The sequence below is a fragment of the Cydia amplana genome, chromosome 12 (assembly GCF_948474715.1).
Source record: "Cydia amplana chromosome 12, ilCydAmpl1.1, whole genome shotgun sequence".
NCBI lineage: Eukaryota > Metazoa > Arthropoda > Insecta > Lepidoptera > Tortricidae > Cydia > Cydia amplana.
In genome coordinates this window covers 1,818,407-1,839,089 of record NC_086080.1, presented here as the reverse complement: position 1 = coordinate 1,839,089, position 20,683 = coordinate 1,818,407, and the positions used below count along the sequence as shown (strand labels likewise).

The following is a 20,683-nucleotide window of genomic DNA, read 5'->3' as shown; positions in this document are numbered from 1 at the left end:
CAATAATAAAATAATAATCCAATAATATAATATTTCCAATAATATAATAATTATCTACTTGCCTACATACATAAGTGTTATGCATCTTACATAGTATAAAACAAAGTCGCTTCCCTGTCTGTCTATATATGCTTAGATCTTTAAAACTACGCAACGGATTTTGATGCGATTTTTTTTAATAGATAGAGTGATTCAAGAGGAAGGTTTATGTATAATTTTTTAACCCGTGAGAAGCTGGGGCGGGTCGCTAGTGTACTATAAAATTATAAATACTATACTATGATGTAAGTACATTTGTTTTTAATTTTGTCTAAAAGCCATGGATTTGCTTGTTTACTTATATGTATTTACATTTACATCAACATATTTACATTGCTGTTTTTTGTTAAACGGAGCTAACTAGCATACTTGTTCATTAATTTAATCCTTATCCATTCTCTGTATTGGATATGTAGGTCATACTGAACTTTTACAATGGAACCAACGACAAAGTCACCTTACAGTCGGCAGCAGAAGTTGCTAAGCGGGCGAGGTGTTCAAAATTATCTTGACGCGACTTTATTATTAAGAGAATAAGAGCGCGTCAAGGTAATTTTGAACATCTCGCCCGCTTAGCAATTTCTGCTGCTGACTGCACAGTCAAAGAATTTAATTTATCAATTTTGGTTCCCTTATAAGAATTTATTTTCCGACGCATTTCGTACCTTGTCACAGTGACAATAGTATGAGGTCTCTAGCGACTTTCATATTGATTGTCACTGTGACAAGGTACGAAATGTGTTCGAAATTAAATTATTTGACTATATGTACACTAAATTATTAGGTGGGTATTTAATAAGTCACTACAATATACGGAAGTGTCATGTAAATTATAAGCGTTATCTATTAACTTTATAATAAAGTTATTAATTTTATCAGTAAAAATAATAGGAGAAACATTTATCATCGATTTTGAACTATAACGAATGGGTTTCTATTGGTGCAAACCACATCACAAAATAGGGAGTATTACTGCAATGTTTTAGGGAGTATTACGCCAGAGTGCAGCACTAGTGACTTAAGTGTACCATAGAGTAACTTATACATACTGTATCTTAAACTGTTTTTTGACAAGTTTTCACAGACAATCAAATATGACATTGATACATCAAGGCGTTTTGTTTACGCGAAATCGAAACTCAGCTATCTGCCTCTTTATCGCTCGAATATGCAAGAGTGATAGAGAGGTTAGATAACAAAAAGTCGACTCTCTCGTTTGCGGTAGACCTTAGATTGTTTACTTGTTGTTGGAGTGGCGCCCCCTACGCAGACTTTCGCGTAATATTCCCTATTCTTAAGCTTGCGTTCAAAAATCAACTCCACCCCAGTTTACTGTAGTGTTAGCGTTGAATGTTCATTGTATGAATTAACCGTGTAATGTTAGAACTTGGAGGATACAACTAAACGGAGTAGCCATTAACAGGCTTTCCCCTCTGTCGAAAATAGGCGGCCAACGGTCATACACAATGTATGGACTGACGTTTATCTGACATGGCTATTTTTACGTTACGCATACATTTGACGTTCCCCTCCCCCGCAAAAATCGGCAGACTGTTTTGTACAGAAAATTACAGATATGGCGTCTCCGTTTGATTATATCCTCCAAGTGTTAGAACCCTAAAAATAGGAATATTAATTTTACAGACCTAAAATTTGTGACCTTACAAACCTTAAGGCCGCCTCCTCCCATTTGCCGGTGAGCCAGGCAAGTAACTCTTTAGTCAGTCGATGCTCAGGTCGTGCGAGAAGTGCCGCGACAGATTCGCAACGTCGAGGCCCGTGAAGTCTGTGAACACGTCCGTGGTGGTGGTGGGTTTCGGGGTGGGGGTGGTGCTGGTCGACGCCCATTGGGGGTCCTCGGTTTTGAAGCTGGCTTCGAAGGGGGTTGATACGCCTGAAAAAAAAAATTGCAATTATTTGTCTAAGCTCGTGAAGAAATCACTAAATAGTATAAAACAAAGTCACTTCCCGCTGTCTGCCTGCCCCATAGACTAGGAATCCTCTAGACGGAGTTTAGAGCAATTATTTCACGAAACCGATGCTGCCAAATATACGGGGGTGCGGGGGGACGAGGTGAGCGAATCCCGTGCCCTGATTGGTCCGTTCAAAGACACGGACCAATCACGGCACGGGATTGACTCGAAGATGGAGTAAAACTACCGTATAAGGCAGAGGGGGTAGCGTTACTATGCTCAGTCTAGAGGATGTCTTATCTGTGGCCTGCCCCTATGTATGCTTAGATCTTTAACACTGGGCAACGGATTTTGATGCGGTTTTTTTAATAGATAAAGTGAGGATAGAGAGGAAGATTTATGTATAATTTGTTAACCCGTGCGAAGCCCAGGCGGATCGCTCGTTAAATCGTAAAAAACCGGCCAAGTGAGAGTCGGACTCGCGCACGGAGGGTTCCGTACCATCAACAAAAAATAGAGTAAAACAAGCAAAAAAAAAACAAGCAAAAAAACGGTCACCCATCCAAGTAGTGACCCCCCCCGACGTTGCTTAACTTCGGTCAAAAATCACGTTTGTTGTATGGGAGCCCCACTTAAATCTTTATTTTATTCTGTTTTTAGTATTTGTTGTTATAGCGGCAACAGAAATACATCATCTGTGAAAATTTCAACTGTCTAGCTATCACGGTTCGTGAGATACAGCCTGGTGACAGACGGACGGACGGACGGACGGACGGACAGCGGAGTCTTAGTAATAGGGTCCCGTTTTTACCCTTTCGGTACGGAAAGTAAACAACAGCTATTTTTAGACACAATTTCTATTTTAAAACCCGTATAAAACTATAAAGAGTAGGTAATTTGATTGTGACGTCACATGCTAGTGTTTCATATAAATTCCATAACACCAAAATCGTTTTGACAGTTCGAAAAAAGAAACTGATTTGACTAGTAGTCAAACACCCTATTTAGCAGTAGTTAACACCCTACCAATAAATAGTAGGCATACTTTATCAAAGGACTGTCTCATTTTAAACACATAGAGTGAATCATACTATCTTTGACTTACACTAGTACTAGTACCCAAAAGAAAAGGATGAGCAGGGGTCGGACAAAGAGTGCGGATGACGTAAAAATGACGTAATCTTACACACAGGATGATGTTTGAGTTTGTATTTAAACTTCCGTGTGACATGTAGTAACAAAGTAGTATTAATAAAGTAACAAAATAATCGTAAATAAATCCATGGAATTAATAATACAGGTGGTAGGGTGATGTAGTGAATAAAATAAATTTCACGAAACTTGCCACAATATTCGAGTAAAGATGACATTTTAGAGCGTTTTCTTATACATTAGTAAATATAAATTTTAGCTAAATATAATCGTGAAGATACAATAGCTAAACAATAACGAAGTCAATTTATTGTTCATCTGATTGACAATGTGTCAGTCAAAAACGTACTTACTCATTTCAAGTGGTGATATCGTTTAATAAAGAGGTTGATAAATGATAAGTGATAATTGTTTATGAAAATCAAAAATACTATTTGAAATCATCCTATAAGTGGTTTCACGTCATCCGCACTTTTTGTCCGACCCCTGCTTATAGTTTTCCTGGTTCTTACTGACTGACAAATTGATTTGACCAACTATATTTTTGGGTAGTTTCTTACCTAGAACGCTCCTGACATCGCTATTTGGTTGGCTGAAGTATATAAACCGGTAGAAGCCTGGTATCCTCACGCCGCTGCCGACCGGGAAGCTCAGGATGACCACCCTAGTGCCTGGGGCTACGTGCACGGGTTGGATCTCTGGTCGGTGCACTTTGGCCATGTACTCGTAGGCTATGTAATCGTCCAAGTTGTTGAAGGATGCCTGGAAAAGTACACCAAAAAAATTAATAAAAAAAACAACAGGTTGCACTCAGGGGGCAGAAGTGAAAACGCACTATGTATAGTTGAGGTTAACGCCATCTAGCGTTAGCGTTAATTACTTGAAACCCCTAAGCACATCACTGTTAGTACTCGAGTTATATTAATACCAGTTAGAGCGAAACTCACTAGATGGCATTTAAATCAATAAAGAAAAACTCAATGACATTACATGTAACAGTTTTTCATGTAATGCCATTGAGTTTTTCTTTATTGATTTAAATGCCATCTAAATATTACGGTCACGTGATCGCCTTACCCTGTCTCGAGTTTAACATTTTTTTCCCCACCTCAAAAAGTGCACAGCGCCGCTAAAGAAGTTGTCACTTCAATAAAAGTCTTGTCTCGGTCGACATCTTTGACACTACCAAAATTCAATTTTAAAAGCAAATCGTTGGAATAATCCCAGAAGACTGTTAGTTAAGCCACATCATATGTTAATTAGGTTTTTTTTCCTTGCATAAATAGAAATCCATTAATTGTTATTTAATTCGTGGTATAAGTAAGTATAGTCTTAAGATATAAGGTACTACAAACTGTTTGTTTTTGTTTACTAATGGTTCGTGCCAATAGAAAATATCTGTTAATAATTATAATAAGTAAACTGAATTTAACTACATGTGTATCTCGGTGAGGACAGCTGGGGAGGAAAAGGCATGTTTTAAGGTAGTCTTTAATAGAATCTTATGTACATTTTACTCCGTTTGTTCTCCTAATAAATAAAATAAATAAATAAAATAAAACATTTTCAACTGTGGCGCTTACACACCTTCGAGCAACACCAGGAGACGGCATTCGTACCTTTCCCCTCTGCCGAAGCATAAGCATAACCAAAGACATATGTAACTCCGTATAAGATGAATAAAGTGTAAGGAAAAAACGTGCCTCTGAAATCAAGAAAAAGTCGCTCTCGGATAGATGACGCACACAGATGGCGTTGACCGTTTGATGTTTATCAATTTTAACACATAGGAATGAAAGAAATAATAAAATCATTTATCCATATATTGATAGTTTACATACGTTTTCATTTTGAGTTTTAGTCGTGTGTCGAATTGTCGATAGATGGCAGTAAATTTACTGTGACTACAAAATTTACTATGACAGGACCCCTCTATACTATCTATTCTCTTTGGCGCAACTGTACCTATGGCTGTGCGTATTGTGACTCGTCCATACACATAAAGAGATCGAGTCATATCATTTTCTATGTATTTGTGTCGTCATTACAGATTGGATTTTGTATGTAGTAAGTGAGAAGTGCGACTGTGTGCACGTTTCCGATTTGTACGGTAAGATATCGCTTGGGCTCCTCCCTTCCGACGTGTCGGAAACCGGCGTTGCTCAAAGTTACACACACATTGTTCCGTACGCACACATACTCAAACGATTTCCGTAGTATGGCGTGTTAGCCAAGTGCTATGGTCACGAAAGATTTCCCTGTTTACCAGATACAATGTAACGTTACCCAGCCAGAGGTTAGCAACATAGTTGCGACACAGAATTATCATAAGTGAAGGTTGCGGGTTTTCCTTACGTTGACGTAACGTTACGTCACGCTGAAATGAACTTTATCTGTGTGTCGATAGAGGTCATTGGCACGGTGTTTTGTTATGCGAGAAGGGTTATGACTTGACTTACGCAGGTTTGTATTTTTTCTCAAAAATGGACGGCAAAGTCGAGGTTGCCGGTTAAAAAATAGGTCGCGAAGTGCGTAGTTTATGGTCATTCAAAAAATTAAAAAGTTAATAACATTGCAGTCTCGATTTCGGGACTGCAATGTTGCGTACAAATTCCATTATTTAACGAGTTTCAAACTTTTTAAAACTTTAAGGCTCCGTTAACGATTTTAGAGCCAAAATGTAAAATTGATAGATTTAGTCGTTGAAATTGTACTCCTTTTGTTACTTAATATCTAAATAACAAGTATTGGTTTCTATTGACACGTCTTCTCATCTTGCCTTTTAATAATAAGGTCCCGAGCGTGCGTCACCGGCAATATATGACGAGCAGGGGCAGTTTTTAAAAATTTATCAAAAAATTATAGTTATAAATTATAAAAAATTATGTATAAGAACAGTTTCAGGAAATGTTGTAGATTGTTTAAGTATCAAAATTACGTTGAAATTAAGTCGATTTTCACGAAAAATGTTCACTTGTTATGAAGTAATTTCTGGTGAAAATTGATTTCGTCTAACTTTCATTTACTCTTGTTCAATATCATATAACAAAAATGTAGTCTATGCAAGTTGGAGTATAGGATATGTGTAATACATAATTACCATTTTTAGCAGTCCAAACTTTACGGAATTTACAAATAAGATCGACTAAATCAGTGCTTTACGCGCGTTTACCTAAACGTCCATCAGAAAAAAAAATCATTACTAATTTAGTGAGTCAGTTTTCAAAAAAATGATCTGTACAAATGCAAGATAAGAAGACGTGCTAATAGATACCAGTACTTGTTATTTCTATTACGTAACAGAAGGTGTACAATTTCATCGACTAAATCTATCAATTTTACATTTTTGCGCCTAAAATCGATACCGGCCTCTTAAATGGCCATATCAAATGAAGGCATAGGTCCATTAAACAGCCAAACAGATGATCAGCACTTATTATTATAATGTTGGTACTGCGACTATTTAGGTGTCTCAAATACGTTGGCGTATTTTCAGCAGAAAAATACACTTCTTTTTTTTTTAAAGGCGGCAAGCAAATCTTTTTAATAGTTTTACTTTTTTCTGTGAAAATTAGAACGTTGCTTCTGTAAAATATTTCTATTTCTTGCACCATTTTTGAGAAAAGCACTATATATGACTCGGCTGGAAGGCTACTTGCTGGCTTCGGGTTCAATTAAACAGACTCCCAAGGTCGTCCGTTTATAACGAATCCTCAGCCTGCAAGTAGCTACTTCCGAACCTCGACAATAATGTAGTATTGTTTATTTTCGTCTTTCTTTTAACGCAACTACTGATATGTATCAGACGATTTTTATGGATAGGTACTACATTTACTAAGCCTAGATCTGTGCCTAGATTAACTTCGGGTCGTCGCACCACAGATGTAAGTAAGTCCTTCCGTGCGCAGTCCATCAGCGCTGCAAGTCGCCAGCAACATGCTGAGATGGGGCCATTTCGTGACACTTTATGTTCTTTTTATGTAATTATATCTATTGTCTGTGTGTTTACGAATAAAAAACTATCCTATTCTGTTCCAAGTAAGCAAGTAAAGTAAGTAATAAATAAATAAATAATAAATATTAACGGACATCTTTACACAAATTGACTAAGCCCCATGGTAAGCTCAAGAAGGCTTGTGTTGTGGGTACTCAGACAACGATAGATATAATTTACAAATACATAAATACATAGAAAACAACCATGACTCAGGGACAAATATCTGTGCTCATCACAGAAATATATGCCCTTACTGGGATTCGAACCCAGGACCGCGGCTTCACAGGCAGGGTCACTACCCACTAGGCCAGACCGGTCGTCAGTAATAAGTATACTTACATCGTAAATGCCGATCCAGTCGTTGGGGTGTATCTCGACGTCTTGGGACAGGATACACTCCATCCTGTACTCTGAGTCCCCGATGTACCATTTCTGGTTGTTCAGCACGAACTTTATCGTCTTCTCCGTATAGTTTGAGAACGTCTGCGGAAATAGAACAGTATACGTAGGGTCAATGTGGAAGATCGGTTTCGGTCTTGGAGGATACAACTAAACGGAGTAGCCATTAACAGGCTTTCCCCTCTGTCGAAAATAGGCGGCCAACGGTCATACACAATGTATGGACTGACGTTTATCTGACATGGCTATTTTTACGTTACGCATACATTTGACGTTCCCCTCCCCCGCAAAAATCGGCAGACTGTTTTGTACAGAAAATTACAGACATGGCGTCTCCGTTTGATTATATCCTCCAAGGTTTCGGTACATAAAACAATATTGCAGGGAAAACCGAGCGAATTTATTGACTTAGGTTAATCAAAGCATTCCCAATTATACTCTTCTTCTAGGCATTCTTAAGCTATAGCAGGAGCATTCCATGAAAACGGTAAGTTTTTCGTCTGGTTTTATTTACAAAATTCTTTTCACACCACCTATTCGGAAAAGAGCTTTTTCTTCCCTGCTAGGAGGGATCAAAGTAACACTTTTCTGTTCTAGCGCACTATTTTTAAATTCTTTTGCACATTATTTTTTTAGCTTAAATATTCTGTTTAAGTTACTTCATCAACACTAACCTAACTTGTCTAGGAACGATTTGATTGGTTACGGTCGTGGCTAGACCGGCGGATGATTTTACTGCATTCTTAACGCGAACTAACTAACAATAGTTTTGCTACTGTACATTAATAAACAGTGACGTAGCTAGGCGATATGGGCTTTCGCACACGGCCTCGCGAGGCCCCTTCGGGTACATTGTAAGAAAAGGCCCTCGCAGATCGCGTTCGATCAGCGAGCGAATGAAGCCGTGACGGTAGTTTAGCTAACTACATTAATAATTCAAAATGCCAACATGCAATTACCTCTGTAGAATCACAAACATCAGCACTCGCGGCACTCACTGTGTCCGGCCCATCGGTCATCGTGGTTTCGCCATTGTTGGTTGTCATAGGAGCCATGACGGCGGACCGCATGCGGACGGACGCTCGCGGTTTGAGCGATTCGCGCTCGATCAGCGAGCGAATGAAGCCGTGACGGTAGTTTAGCTAACTACATTAATAATTCAAAATGCCAACATGCAATATACAATTACCTCTGTAGAATCACAAGTATCAGCACTCGCGGCACTCATTGCGTCCGGCCCATCGGTCATCGTGGTTTCGCCATTGTTGGTTGTCAAAGGAGCCATGACGGCGGACCGCATGCGGACGGACGCTCGCGGTCTGAGCGATTCGCGCTCGATCAGCGAGCGAATGAAGCCGTGACGGATCTACGCATGCACGTGCAATGTTACAGTGTTAGTGGCAAGCAGCTATTGGGGCAATTCACAAAAAGGTCTACTACTTCTACTACAAAAAGGTCTACTACTTCTACTACAAAAAGGTCTACTACTTCGTTTACTACTTCTACTACAAAAAGGTCTACTACTTCTACTACAAAAAGGTCTACAACTTCGTCGGGGATGTGACGCGTATTTGTGACGTTATCAATGAAAAGGGACCTCATTGTCGATGGCGCTTACGCCATTATTAACGATGATCTGATATAAACACAATGCCGCGCGACGCTGTGCGGCGTAAGCGCCATCGACAATAAGGTCCCTTTTCATAGATAATGCCCCATTTCAGCTATCTTAATAACCTGCAGGAATCTGTATTATATACCATGGAATTTAAAGCTGAGTTATCAAACATCAATAAATTTTATATGCCAGTCTACCCCACATTGAACTTTCATATTAGATCTCAGAGGTACATACATACTTGTGGGTCAAATACATACATACTTAAGGTCTTAAAGTCTTATATCATTGGTCTTCGTTGAATCCGTACAGAACACAAAGGGTATTTATAAGTTACTATCACTACATAGTGTAAAACAAAGTCGCTTCCCGCTGTCTGTCTGTCTGTCTGTATGCTAGATCTTTAAAACTACGCAACGGATTTTGATGCGGTTTTTTTTTAAATAGATAGAGTGATTCAAGAGGAAGGTTTATGTATAATTTGTTAACCCGTGCGAAGCTGGGGCGGGTCGCTAGTATCTAATAAAGAATATTCCACTTTATTAGATATTTTCGCATAGCTTTGGAAATTTTACTGTGCGAATAGCATTGACTGGATGCTAATTGGCAAATAGAATAAACAAACAGACAAGGTTCGCAAGTCATTGAAAGTTAGGTACACCAATAATATACTAACATGCATACTACAGACGGTATCATATAGATCGGAGCGGCCAAGGTGTTCACAAACATCTAAACAAAGCATTTATTATAAGGTGTTCATACGCCTAGTGTTAATACGCATGTTCGGATTCAGCTATTTGTGAAGTCCCACGGGTAAAGGTGCCTTTATGGCAGTTGGCGCTTACGCTATTATTAACGCCGCTCCAATACTATTGCGGTGTAAGCGACGTAAGTGCCAGCCGCCATAAGATACCTTTTCTCGTGGAACGTCACGTTTGAGCATCTTGGCCGCTCAGACCTGCTAGCATGAGTTGCGTTCTCACGCGCAACTACATATATCTAGCACAACTTCAAGTATGGACTCGCGCGCGAAAACGCAACTCATGCCAGCCGGTCTGATGTATCTATTAGATGGCGATGTTACCAAACTTAGTGCCACTTGCACCACTCCACTAACCTGGGTTAGCAGAGTTTAACCTGGAGTTACCATGGTTACCAGTACTTTTTGACACCGAGTTAACGGTTTAACCGCTTAACCTTGGGTTAGTGGGATGGTGCAAGTGGACCTTAGACATGCATTTCTAAAGTTCGATAAGTACTTGTAACATGTCGCACCTAATTAGTAAGTTATATACCATGTAAGGTTAAACACGTGCATCGGCAAGTAAAATCTGCAAACTTTTCATGTGTCATTGACATAAGCAGTGTTATTTTACTAGTTTATTGTAAGAGATGCTTATCATGAGTTATCAAGTTCAGTTCCTCCGAATTCAACTTAGCAAAATGTACTTTCCTTGAGCCCTTCATCTAAAATTATGAAAAATTTAGTACATATGTGTGTTAAACTTTTCTACGACAGGCTTGTGATAGCTAAGCGTGTTGAGATATTAAGTCAGCTCGAAGGGTGATGTTCTCATAGCATGTATGTTTGTATCAGGGATGTTACGGAGCTCCGTTTCCGTTAAGTCGGAACTTCCGTTTGGTATTACACATCCGTTTCTGTTCCGTTTCCGTTACTTTTGAAACGGAAGTTATATCGGATGTCAATGGTTAGCGCGGCAGCGGGACATGAGCGGTGTACATCAAAAACAAACAGGTTTATACCAGTCATTCGCTCATAGCCCCGCTTGCCACGTGCTGCAGTAATTAGATGTACTGGTTTATCCGTGTTTTTGAATTTAAAGTACCTATTCGTATGTGTTGTGTTGTGTAATGTATACCTACTGATAGTACTGACTCAGGCTCCGGTTCTGGTTCCGGTTCCGTTTTCGGTTCCGATTCCGTTTCTGGTTCCGATAAACTAAATTTAAAACATCTGGTTCCGCTTTCGGTTCCGATAAAACCACATCCGTTACATCCCTGGTTTGTATGTACTGACCTTAATATTAAACTGCGCAACTACAGGCTTGTGGTCGCTCAGCGTGTAGAACGGCACGTGGTTATACGATATGAGATCTGCCCGGAGGGTAATGTTTTCATAGTTGTTTGCTATCACTTTGTATAATATCCTGTCCGTCCAGGAAGGTTTCCGTCTGAAAATGTAGACAATATCTCTCAGATGTCAAGGTTTTGAAATCAATTGTTGTCAAAATCGATTTTGTGTATAGTACGGCTCTTCTGAGGTGAACTTTTCGCTTCGAGCCTTAATCTTTCAAACAAAGGCCATTGTCTCTATTATCGCAAAACCGCTTGCTCCTTGAGTTAGCACGTGCCAGTACAACATTCATATTGAAAAACAACCGGTATCGTCATAGTGTTAAGGTTCAAATTTAATGTCACTGATATTCTAGATATTACGTTTTGGTAGTGTAGGACGATAGACCGCCCCGAAGCGATACGGCACTCATATTATTTTGATACTTAGTGTGGTGTTAAAAATGAAACACGGTTATTTATGATAAAGCGTTGTATATTTGTTATATAACAAAATCTAAGGTAACAATGTAAATTTAAGATTAATAAGTTTAACATAGGTATAATCAACATTTTTCCGTGTAGGTATATAAACAGTTATACGTACTACTAGATAAAATCGTATCATAAAAAATCAGATATAATCAATTTCTTTCTTATAACCGACCTTTCTTCTGACCGTTGACACGTGACGTTTTGTTAGAAAAGCTGTACGCTTCAAAGCTCCACGTTTGCCTTATCAGTGTTTTTATTGTCACTATACGTCGGCATCACGTCAGAGGTGCTAATTTCACAGTATCTTTATTTTAAAGATAAGAAAAAATAACAATGCTTGCAGCTGCACCTTTGTAAATTATTACATTTACCACCGCAAGCTAATAATTTAAATAAAACGATATAATAAATAACCACGTTTCATATTTAACACCACACTAAGTATCAAAATAATATGAGCGCCGTATCGCTTCGGGGCGGTTTATCGTCCTACACTACCAAAACGTAATATCTAGAATATCAGTGACATTAAATTTGAACCTTAATACTATGACGATACCGGTTGTTTTTCAATATGAATGTTGTACTGGCACGTGCTAACTCAAGGAGCAAGTGGTTTTGCGATAATAGAGACAATGGCCTTTGTTTGAAAGATTAAGGCTCGAAGCGAAAAGTTCACCTCAGAAGAGCCGTACTATAGATATTTTTGTTAACAGTTAAAAAACAGACATAAACAAGTTTAATAATAGCACTAGATTCGTGTAACTTCCTCACTCCTTTAAGTAGGCGGGAACTTGATCTCCGGCTCACTAAACTCCGCAAAGGCTTCCTCACACTCCATAACGGCTAGTACTTAATACACAAATATAAAACCATACTCACTTGATGTCATACTCGTCCGTCCCGGTATTAAACTTATAAGTAGGCGGAAACTTGATCGCTGGCTCACTAAACTCCGCAAAGGCTTCCTCACTCTCCATAACGGCTAGCAACTGGTCGTGCCTCAATATATTCGTATACACGTCTTTCTCGACTTTCTTTAGTGATGTGACGATCTCTTCTGACGTTGGGCTGGTGCCGGTCGGGTGGTCTGTACGGAAGTTTAGGTCGCCTATCCAGAATACGTAGCTGAAACAAGCGTAGTTACATTTGATATAATGATAAAGAGGTGAAAACACGAAGTAGGGAAAAAAGGCATAAACAATGTCAAAGCGATCCAGTTACAGTAAGGACAAATGTATGTATTTTGTAAGTATGGGCGGCTGATATTTATTTATATATATGTATGAAACGGATTTTTTTACAAAAAAAATAATTATACCTACTGGATGATTATTTTATGTCTGTACTCGTGACAGTTGAATATGCAGGAGATAAATCAATAAAATAAAAAAGCCTTTATTTCTAGTAAGTAATTGAAAAAAAAATGGAAATAATAAGAATAACAAGTTAACCCCAAAAACCCAAAATATTTGTGTTTTATACACTTTAGCAACTCGTATGCCGTTTCTTATAGAACAGCTGGGGCCATACAAACAGCAAACACTCTTAACTGTCCATCGATGGACTGTTTAACTGTCAGTTAACAGTGTGGGCGATGGTGCAATCGTATCGTCAAGTAAATAGGTATCTACAAAAGCCAATGTAAAACGAAAAGAAAACAATGCAAATACCTACACTACTTCAATTTCTGATATGGATTTTTGCGATTAAATGCGATTTGCATCGGCGAGACTCGATGGGTTATAATCTAACTCCGCCAAAAGTAGAAACCTGTTAAATATTCAATGACACTATGATATATCGAGAAAAAAAATATCGGTAGAGCCGGTTCATACCTTATGTATATGTATATGAGAGAAGTTCAATCAAATCAACTCTAATGAACACACATAAGACTCAATTTAAAACAAACTATACCTGTCAGATAAGACCTTTACAACGTCACGTTCGGAAATGACGTTGATAGCGTTTACGTCAGAGTCATATTGAACGAAAGTTGTTTGCTAAGTTCTTGTAGGGTCTAAAAATTATGGGTCAATGGTCTTTTGCTCAGAGGCCGGTCGCTAACGCTTACGTCATTGCAATTATTTATCTTTTACATCTCGTAAAGATTGTGTTTTGGTTTTTAAATATCTATTAAGTAATATATAATTTCATGTTTGAAAAAAAAAAACTGTTTCATAAAATTCAAGACAGACACACAGACGGACAGACGCACGAGTGATCCTATAAGGGTTCCGTTTTTTCTTTCTGAGATACGGAACCCCAAAAATCACCGGCTTAATTCAAAATAAAAATCACCGAGTTATTAAAAGAGCAACCTTATATCTAGTACATAAAGTTCAAAATAAAAACCACCACCGTTTATAATAGTCAGCGTTTTTAATGGGAATATACTAGAAAATAAACCCACAGCGGGGGTTTTCCCTTATACTAAGAATTCTTACTCTTAAGAATAATTACGTAAAAACATTCTTGTACTTAACCTAGAAAGGCAATTAAGTGGAACTAGGTTAGATTGATATAAGACCTAATTCCAATTGAATAACGATGTTGGCAAAAGTAGATTTATCCGATTGAGACCTAAATCCCATTACAGTAATAACGCATTTCTTGAGAATGTAAAACTTGAACTTTTAATTGTGTTCCTGAACCTGAACACATCACAGCGAGTTTATAATAGGCATTAACACTCTAATGAGATATTTTTATGATACTCGCTTTCGGCTCGTTTCATAAACCCACACTCGTATTTTAATGCCTTTAATTATGTAGCACATCTAAATAAAAGTACTCACTCATGATACAAAATATTAGAAGTCTCCTGAACATGGTAATTATGATATTTAATTATGGTGTTGTAGTCATTCACCCTGTCCGCTAGTAAATGCTCGTGTGCTGTTAGATGGCAGTTCACGAAACAGACGGAGCAGCCGTAGATGTTGAAGCGTATGCTGATTGCGCCTTTGTTGCCCTGGAAATAAGGACTAAGTTAGTATATATAAGACGGGTGGATTAAAAATGAGGGCCTACTGCGAACATCGAAGTTCGCAAATCGTGGGATCATTCTCTTTTACTCCAATTAAGGCGTGATTAGAGTGACAGAGAAAGATGCCTGCAATTTGCGAACTTCAGTGTTCGCGGCAGGCCCCCTGGAGTGTTTTAAAGCCCTGCTCGGTGCTAAAACGTTAGGAAGCCAATAAGTATATACCCTATCGATTACCGTGAAACCTTCTATACACCGCTTTTTTAGCATTAGAAAAAAGGTAAACATTCTTAACGTGCCTTTTTATTGAAAAACACTTTTGAAAAATAAGTCACAGGCGTTACAGCAAATACACTGTACCTAGTAGCACCAAGTAACACAACTGACCAACTCCAAAAATTCAGTTAGCTTCTACTTAAGTATTGGTTAATATGTAGTTAGGATTTTTAAATCCTAACACTTGCCAATTCCCATCGCAATCCTGACATAAAACCAAAAATCCTGATCCTGAAATCCTGATTAATGGTGCTGTCACGTTACATCTTAACATTTTGTCTCGCAATGAAACAAGCTTTAATGGAGACATACATTAATAGGTATTTACTAGAGACTGCCTACGCCATTGTACACGTTCCTCGTAAGAGCCGTAAATCAATTGAATTATGAGTGCGCGATATTATATTGTCTTGCCCTTGAAGTCTATATTAAATTGACCCCTCGTGTTCTAGATATGTATGGTAACGACTATGATAGTGGAAAAAATACTGGTTTATTAACATAAAGGAAGCAAGGTGGTTTAATTTAATTACAGACAGTCTGATTACAGATGAGCCTTCTGTATGACTGCAGAATATTGCCTCCTAAGGCCCAAGTCCCTAACTATAGTACTTATTCAGTTCGGTGAAATTGAAATCATATTCAATTGGAACAGAGTTGCTTTTGCTTTGTTTCGTTCAGTTTTCAAACAACGGTAAATCAACTCTATTTCCTACACTATGAGTTCAAATTACAGTGGCAAATTTTAGATTTGTCGTTTGTATAGCTGGGCTGGGAGGATAAAGTAAGGTCAATATGGATAAGTGCGGCATACGGATAAGTGTGGGTGACCTTCATTAATTTACACATTCATTAGTGTTTATTGCGCAACACTAACCAATGTGTAAACAGGCCCCAATGTGATGGCAAGCCGTACTTATCCGTATTGATCTTATAACATAATATTTCGTCAGGTGACAAGCAAAAGTCACTAATTACTTTAAAATATTTAAACAAAAATCAACCTTCTTTTCGTACTAATATGGTTCACTATGGCTATGAACTTGTGGTGGTACTTAGTGACTTTTGCTTGTCACCTGACGATATATTTAACACATTCAGTGCCGAAAACCCGACTATCGGGTATTTTATGATTTCGTTTCCAGACCGGACGACCCGATAGTCGGGATCGTGGTATTCGTGGTGAATTGTTGTGGCCTGGTGTGGATGTCATGTTTGGCGGGGTGGCAATGAATGTGTTAAATAGGAAAGTTTTTTTTCTATAAGTTTCTTTTAAACAGTACCTATGTATGCCACTCTTTCTCATCTTCCTCATTAAACCCTTCTATTTTTACTGTTTCCGGACGCGGCTAATTTCCACTTTTCTATTTTGTTCTCAGTAAATATAAAGAACCATTTCATACAAAAAACAAATACCTAAACTTACCCACATGCCCCCCAAGCCATTCTTAGTATACTGCGCCTCTAGATCCCTCAGATGCGTGACATGCTTCAGCTGCGTATAAACCAACAGCAGCAAGCCCTGAAGCCTTATAGACTTGGCTATTACATATTCCTGTCGGCACAGAACTTTGTTGAAGACTTCTCAGTAAATATAAAACAAATAGCCAAACTTACCCACATGCCTCCCAAGCCAGTCTTAGTATACTGCGCCTCTAGATCCCTCAGATGCGTGATGTGCTTCAGCTGCGTATACACCAACAACAGCAAGCCCTGCAGTCTTATAGACTTGGCTATTACATATTCCTGCCGGCACAGAACTTTGTTGAAGGCGGACGTCCATGGGTCCGAGAATAGAGAGTCCATCACCATGTTCTGGAGCTGCGATTTTACTTCTTGCAGGCTGGAATATAGATGGAAATGTTGGGATAGTCAGCAGCAGAAGTTGCTAAGCGGATGAGGTGTTCAAAATTACCTTGACGCGCTCTTATTCTCTTAACAATAAAGTCGCGTCCGGATCATTTTGAACACCTCGCTCGCTTAGCGACTATTGCTGCTGACTGGACATGAAGTATGTGGGCCATTTTATTTAAAGTTTGTCCCCTACACTTTTTTTTTTCATAATTGGGGGATTTTTTATGCTATTTCTACTCAGAATCACGAGCTATTTTGATCCTAATAGGAGAAAAAAAGTATCCCAAAATTTCCATACATTTTTCGATCTTTCCATTCCGTGACCGCCATACAAAGTCTATGAAAAATGGTAACGGAATGGGAAAAAAACCTTGGGACACTTTTTTTCTCCTATTAGGATAGAAAGAGCTCGTGATTCTGAGTAGAAATAACATAGAATTTCACAAATTAAAAAAAAAGTGTAGGGGACAAGCTTAAATAAAAAGGCCCATGTAGTCTGACCTGACCACGCTAACTTTGCACTAACTTGACGGTACGAATGCATACATAAACCAAATTCATAAAACTTATCGTGGTCCGACTCTACATAGGTGCAAATGCACCCTAGGTATATTTGTAATTGTGCAACATAATATATATTGTATTGATTCATATCTTACATTTATCTTTATCATCTACCAACATTGTATTATCAGTAGTGATTCACAAAACTATTACAACAGTTTTTTTTATAAACTCTTGACAAAAGAATGACAAAAAACAATTTAGTACTGTTCCATTGTGTTGATCATATAGATTTTTGCACACTTCAAATTAGTCTAAATACCTGCTATAAAAGTTAGAGAAATCTGAACCACATAAACATTGGTACAAATCATAAACAAATGAATGAACATAATTTACAATAATTATCAATTAAATTCAGCTTAACATGCTCACTGCTGCACTGGGCCGAAATACCTGATACAAAGTATTGCTAATTACGAGTTACTCTAATTGTCTGAGCGAGCATGTCAAATTACACAGTGTAAAGGTGCGTCCAGCAGCCGTAGCACGTTCGCATTTTTATCACCTGTCACCATGCCTGTCATGTTCTAACAAGTATGTAAGTGTGAATGTGACAGGCATAGTGACATGCGATAAAATGGAACCTTTAATGCAAGCCTTGCATGAATGGCACTAATTAGGTGCACAAACTGAAGCAAACACACCAGTGTCTCATTAAATGGGGTTGGCTACTGTCAAGGGTTTGCATAGATGCTGCCAGCATAGCTTGCCCCTTTTTCTATGAGATTTGGCTTAAAGGGCTGGCATCCAAGCATAAAATTCAATTAAAAAAACAAAAGTTTTCACAATTCTAAGGATTGACAGGGCAAGCTATGCTGGCACTATCTGCTAAATACTTCAAATGGCTAACCCCATTGATCAGGACACACCTTAATGTGAATATATAAATGGATTAGTAACTTTTGAATATTGGCAGACTACAAAATACCAACCCTAGAATGAAAAAGTCTGGCAGCGGCTTGTTCTTGTTGAACTGAGACGGGAAGTCCAGTAACGCATTAATGTCTTGTGACGGCGCCTTTGTGGCCACATTCCATGTCACAAAATATAACCTGAGAAAAAAAAGATGTTGACAACATAAATATTTTAACGAGGGGCAACTGAAAAATATGCAGCCTTAGGAAAAAAATTAAAGAGAGTATTCAAGTAAATGTTAATTATTAATCTCTAATAATCATTAGTAATGGCAGCAATATTTAAACTGCCAAAGAGGCAGGAAGAAAGTAGCATAGTTTATTTTTTTTTATTTCTCTTTTTTTTCTAGCTTAGGCCGCAAATATTTACGCTGCCCTCGTATACACTAGGCATCCAATAGCCTATAAAAAGTTTTCATACCATTGTATTTTCAATCTGTACTTATACAAATCAAAATTACACATTAGCTTTGGCAAGTTTTGATTCTTCTTATTTTAATTTTGACTAAGATTAGGCATGTAGAACTCAAAGTTTTAAAGAACTTACGTCTAAATTTAATAATACAAAAATTTTAAAATTTAAATTCAAAAGTTATTTCCAATATTTCAAGTGATGAGTACCATCACAAACTATTGCAAGTGACTGCACCTTGATAGGTATATTTTCACCATGTAATGTAATATTATAATTATTTAAAAGTTGATATAAACTAAAATTATCACCAAACTGAAAAATAGATGTTATTATTACTTAGTTAAGTAGGTCAAATTAGAAAAAGTTCTACATGTTGTACAACACCAGGTTTTATAAATAACTTCTGTTATCGATCTCGTATAGAGCAAACTTAAGTAGGTAACCTTGGCTTTGACGCGAAACTCGTATAACTACTTACAAAGGTACTTACCTAAGATTATCCATATTTGCTATTATACCCTTTCCTAAGGGCTTCCAATACACTTATACGAACTGTATCGATCACTAGTAAATTTCCTAGAAACAAGCACAGGTTTAAACACTACAAGATAAACAAACCAGATAAAGATAAGATAATAATTTTACTGTAATCGAACATCACAAATTTTACGCCACTAGTCACAGTACACTTACTTAAACCACTAAAGTTTCAGTGATGTAAGTCACTGATATCAAAACTTTCAAATACGCATAATTACAATGAGAGGTTTCACTAAAAATACAAATATTTTATATCGTAATCACTTTCACGACGAGCAATCTAGTACGCTTCAATCGCAAAACTAGCTGTCAAACACAAACTACTAAGAAGATACTACCTGTCAAATCAAAAGTGTCAAAACGAAAAGTGAAGTTGATACTAAAGTTGCCACTGGAATATTTTTGTTTCCCCTAATTCAATAATGGCCTATACAAACCTAAAGTGCCCTCCGCACTCGCGTTCGCGGCTTCGCACCGCGATTCACGCAAATAGTCTGGAGGGGGCTTGACGGGCTACCGTGAAAACCGAATTTCGCAAATTGCTGGGATCTTTCTCTTTTACTCCAATGAAGGCATAATTAGAGTGACAGAGAAAAATGCCCACAATTTGGGAAATTCGGTTCTCGCGGTAGCCCTTCAGATATCATTCGCATGAGATTTTATTGTACATATTTAAAAAAATCCCCCGCGTTCGTAAGAAAAAGGATCGTGACAGATGGATTACAGACTAATTCTATAATGATATAATAATGGTTCCATTTTTGCTGACTAAGATACGAAACTCTAAAAAGAAGACAAGTGAAATGTAATTGCCCCTAGATTCGGGGATATAGAATCGCCTGGCAATGCGGGTAATTTTATTTTGACGTCATTATTATGTCCGAATTGTACACTTTAATCAATACTCGCATCTAACCCATCTAACATAGAAATACCTATAACATAAAAGCATGACAATAAAAGCCATAACAGACTACTGCGCCACACCCATAAGTGAGAGCGAGAAAGAGGTATTTTTTCTCGCGTTACTTATGGGTGCGGCGTACCAAAGGCGCGGTGTGGTACGATAGTCTGTTACGGTTTTAAATTTTAACTTAAAGTCCGTCAACCAAATCTTGTCAGTAGTAAAAGGCGGCAAATTTGAAAAATCGCGGGTTAGCAACACTGTGTTCAAATAATTCCAAAATGCGTGTCATCTGTGTTTTATCTGTGGAATGTGGATCGTGAATGACAGCCGTCACCTTATTTGTTTTCATTCTGAATCGTTTCTGTTTCAAGAGATATTTCTGCTGTCACCATTAAATACCAATACATTAAATAAGAATAAGCAAAGCTAAGGGGCCTACAATGTACAATCATGCTCGTTGATGGTAAACATTACTGAAACAAACAAACAAGTACTGGAAGAACTCTTTCGAACTTTTAAGATTATGTTCAGT

The 20,683-nt window shown here is 37.9% G+C and overlaps 1 protein-coding gene across 2 annotated transcripts; it reads right to left on the bottom strand.

Annotated features, from left to right (window-relative positions):
- Positions 1–1,688: 1,688 nt before the first annotated feature.
- Positions 1,689–19,495, bottom strand: LOC134652789 (inositol polyphosphate 5-phosphatase K-like). 2 transcript variants are annotated; one of them, XM_063507956.1, is made up of 10 exons: positions 19,398–19,495; positions 19,195–19,280; positions 18,308–18,427; positions 16,572–16,797; positions 14,491–14,666; positions 12,572–12,817; positions 11,160–11,313; positions 7,441–7,584; positions 3,665–3,866; positions 1,689–1,933 (listed from the first exon to the last, which is right to left on the bottom strand). In XM_063507956.1, the coding sequence occupies exons 2-10, from the start codon at positions 19,206–19,208 to the stop codon at positions 1,761–1,763; spliced, it is 1,455 nt and encodes a 484-aa protein (XP_063364026.1). In that variant the 5' UTR covers positions 19,209–19,280; positions 19,398–19,495; the 3' UTR covers positions 1,689–1,760. The 2 variants fall into 2 exon arrangements, with proteins under 2 accessions (XP_063364026.1, XP_063364025.1); XM_063507955.1 differs by lacking the exon at positions 19,398–19,495 and having other exon boundaries at positions 19,195–19,391.
- Positions 19,496–20,683: the final 1,188 nt, after the last annotated feature.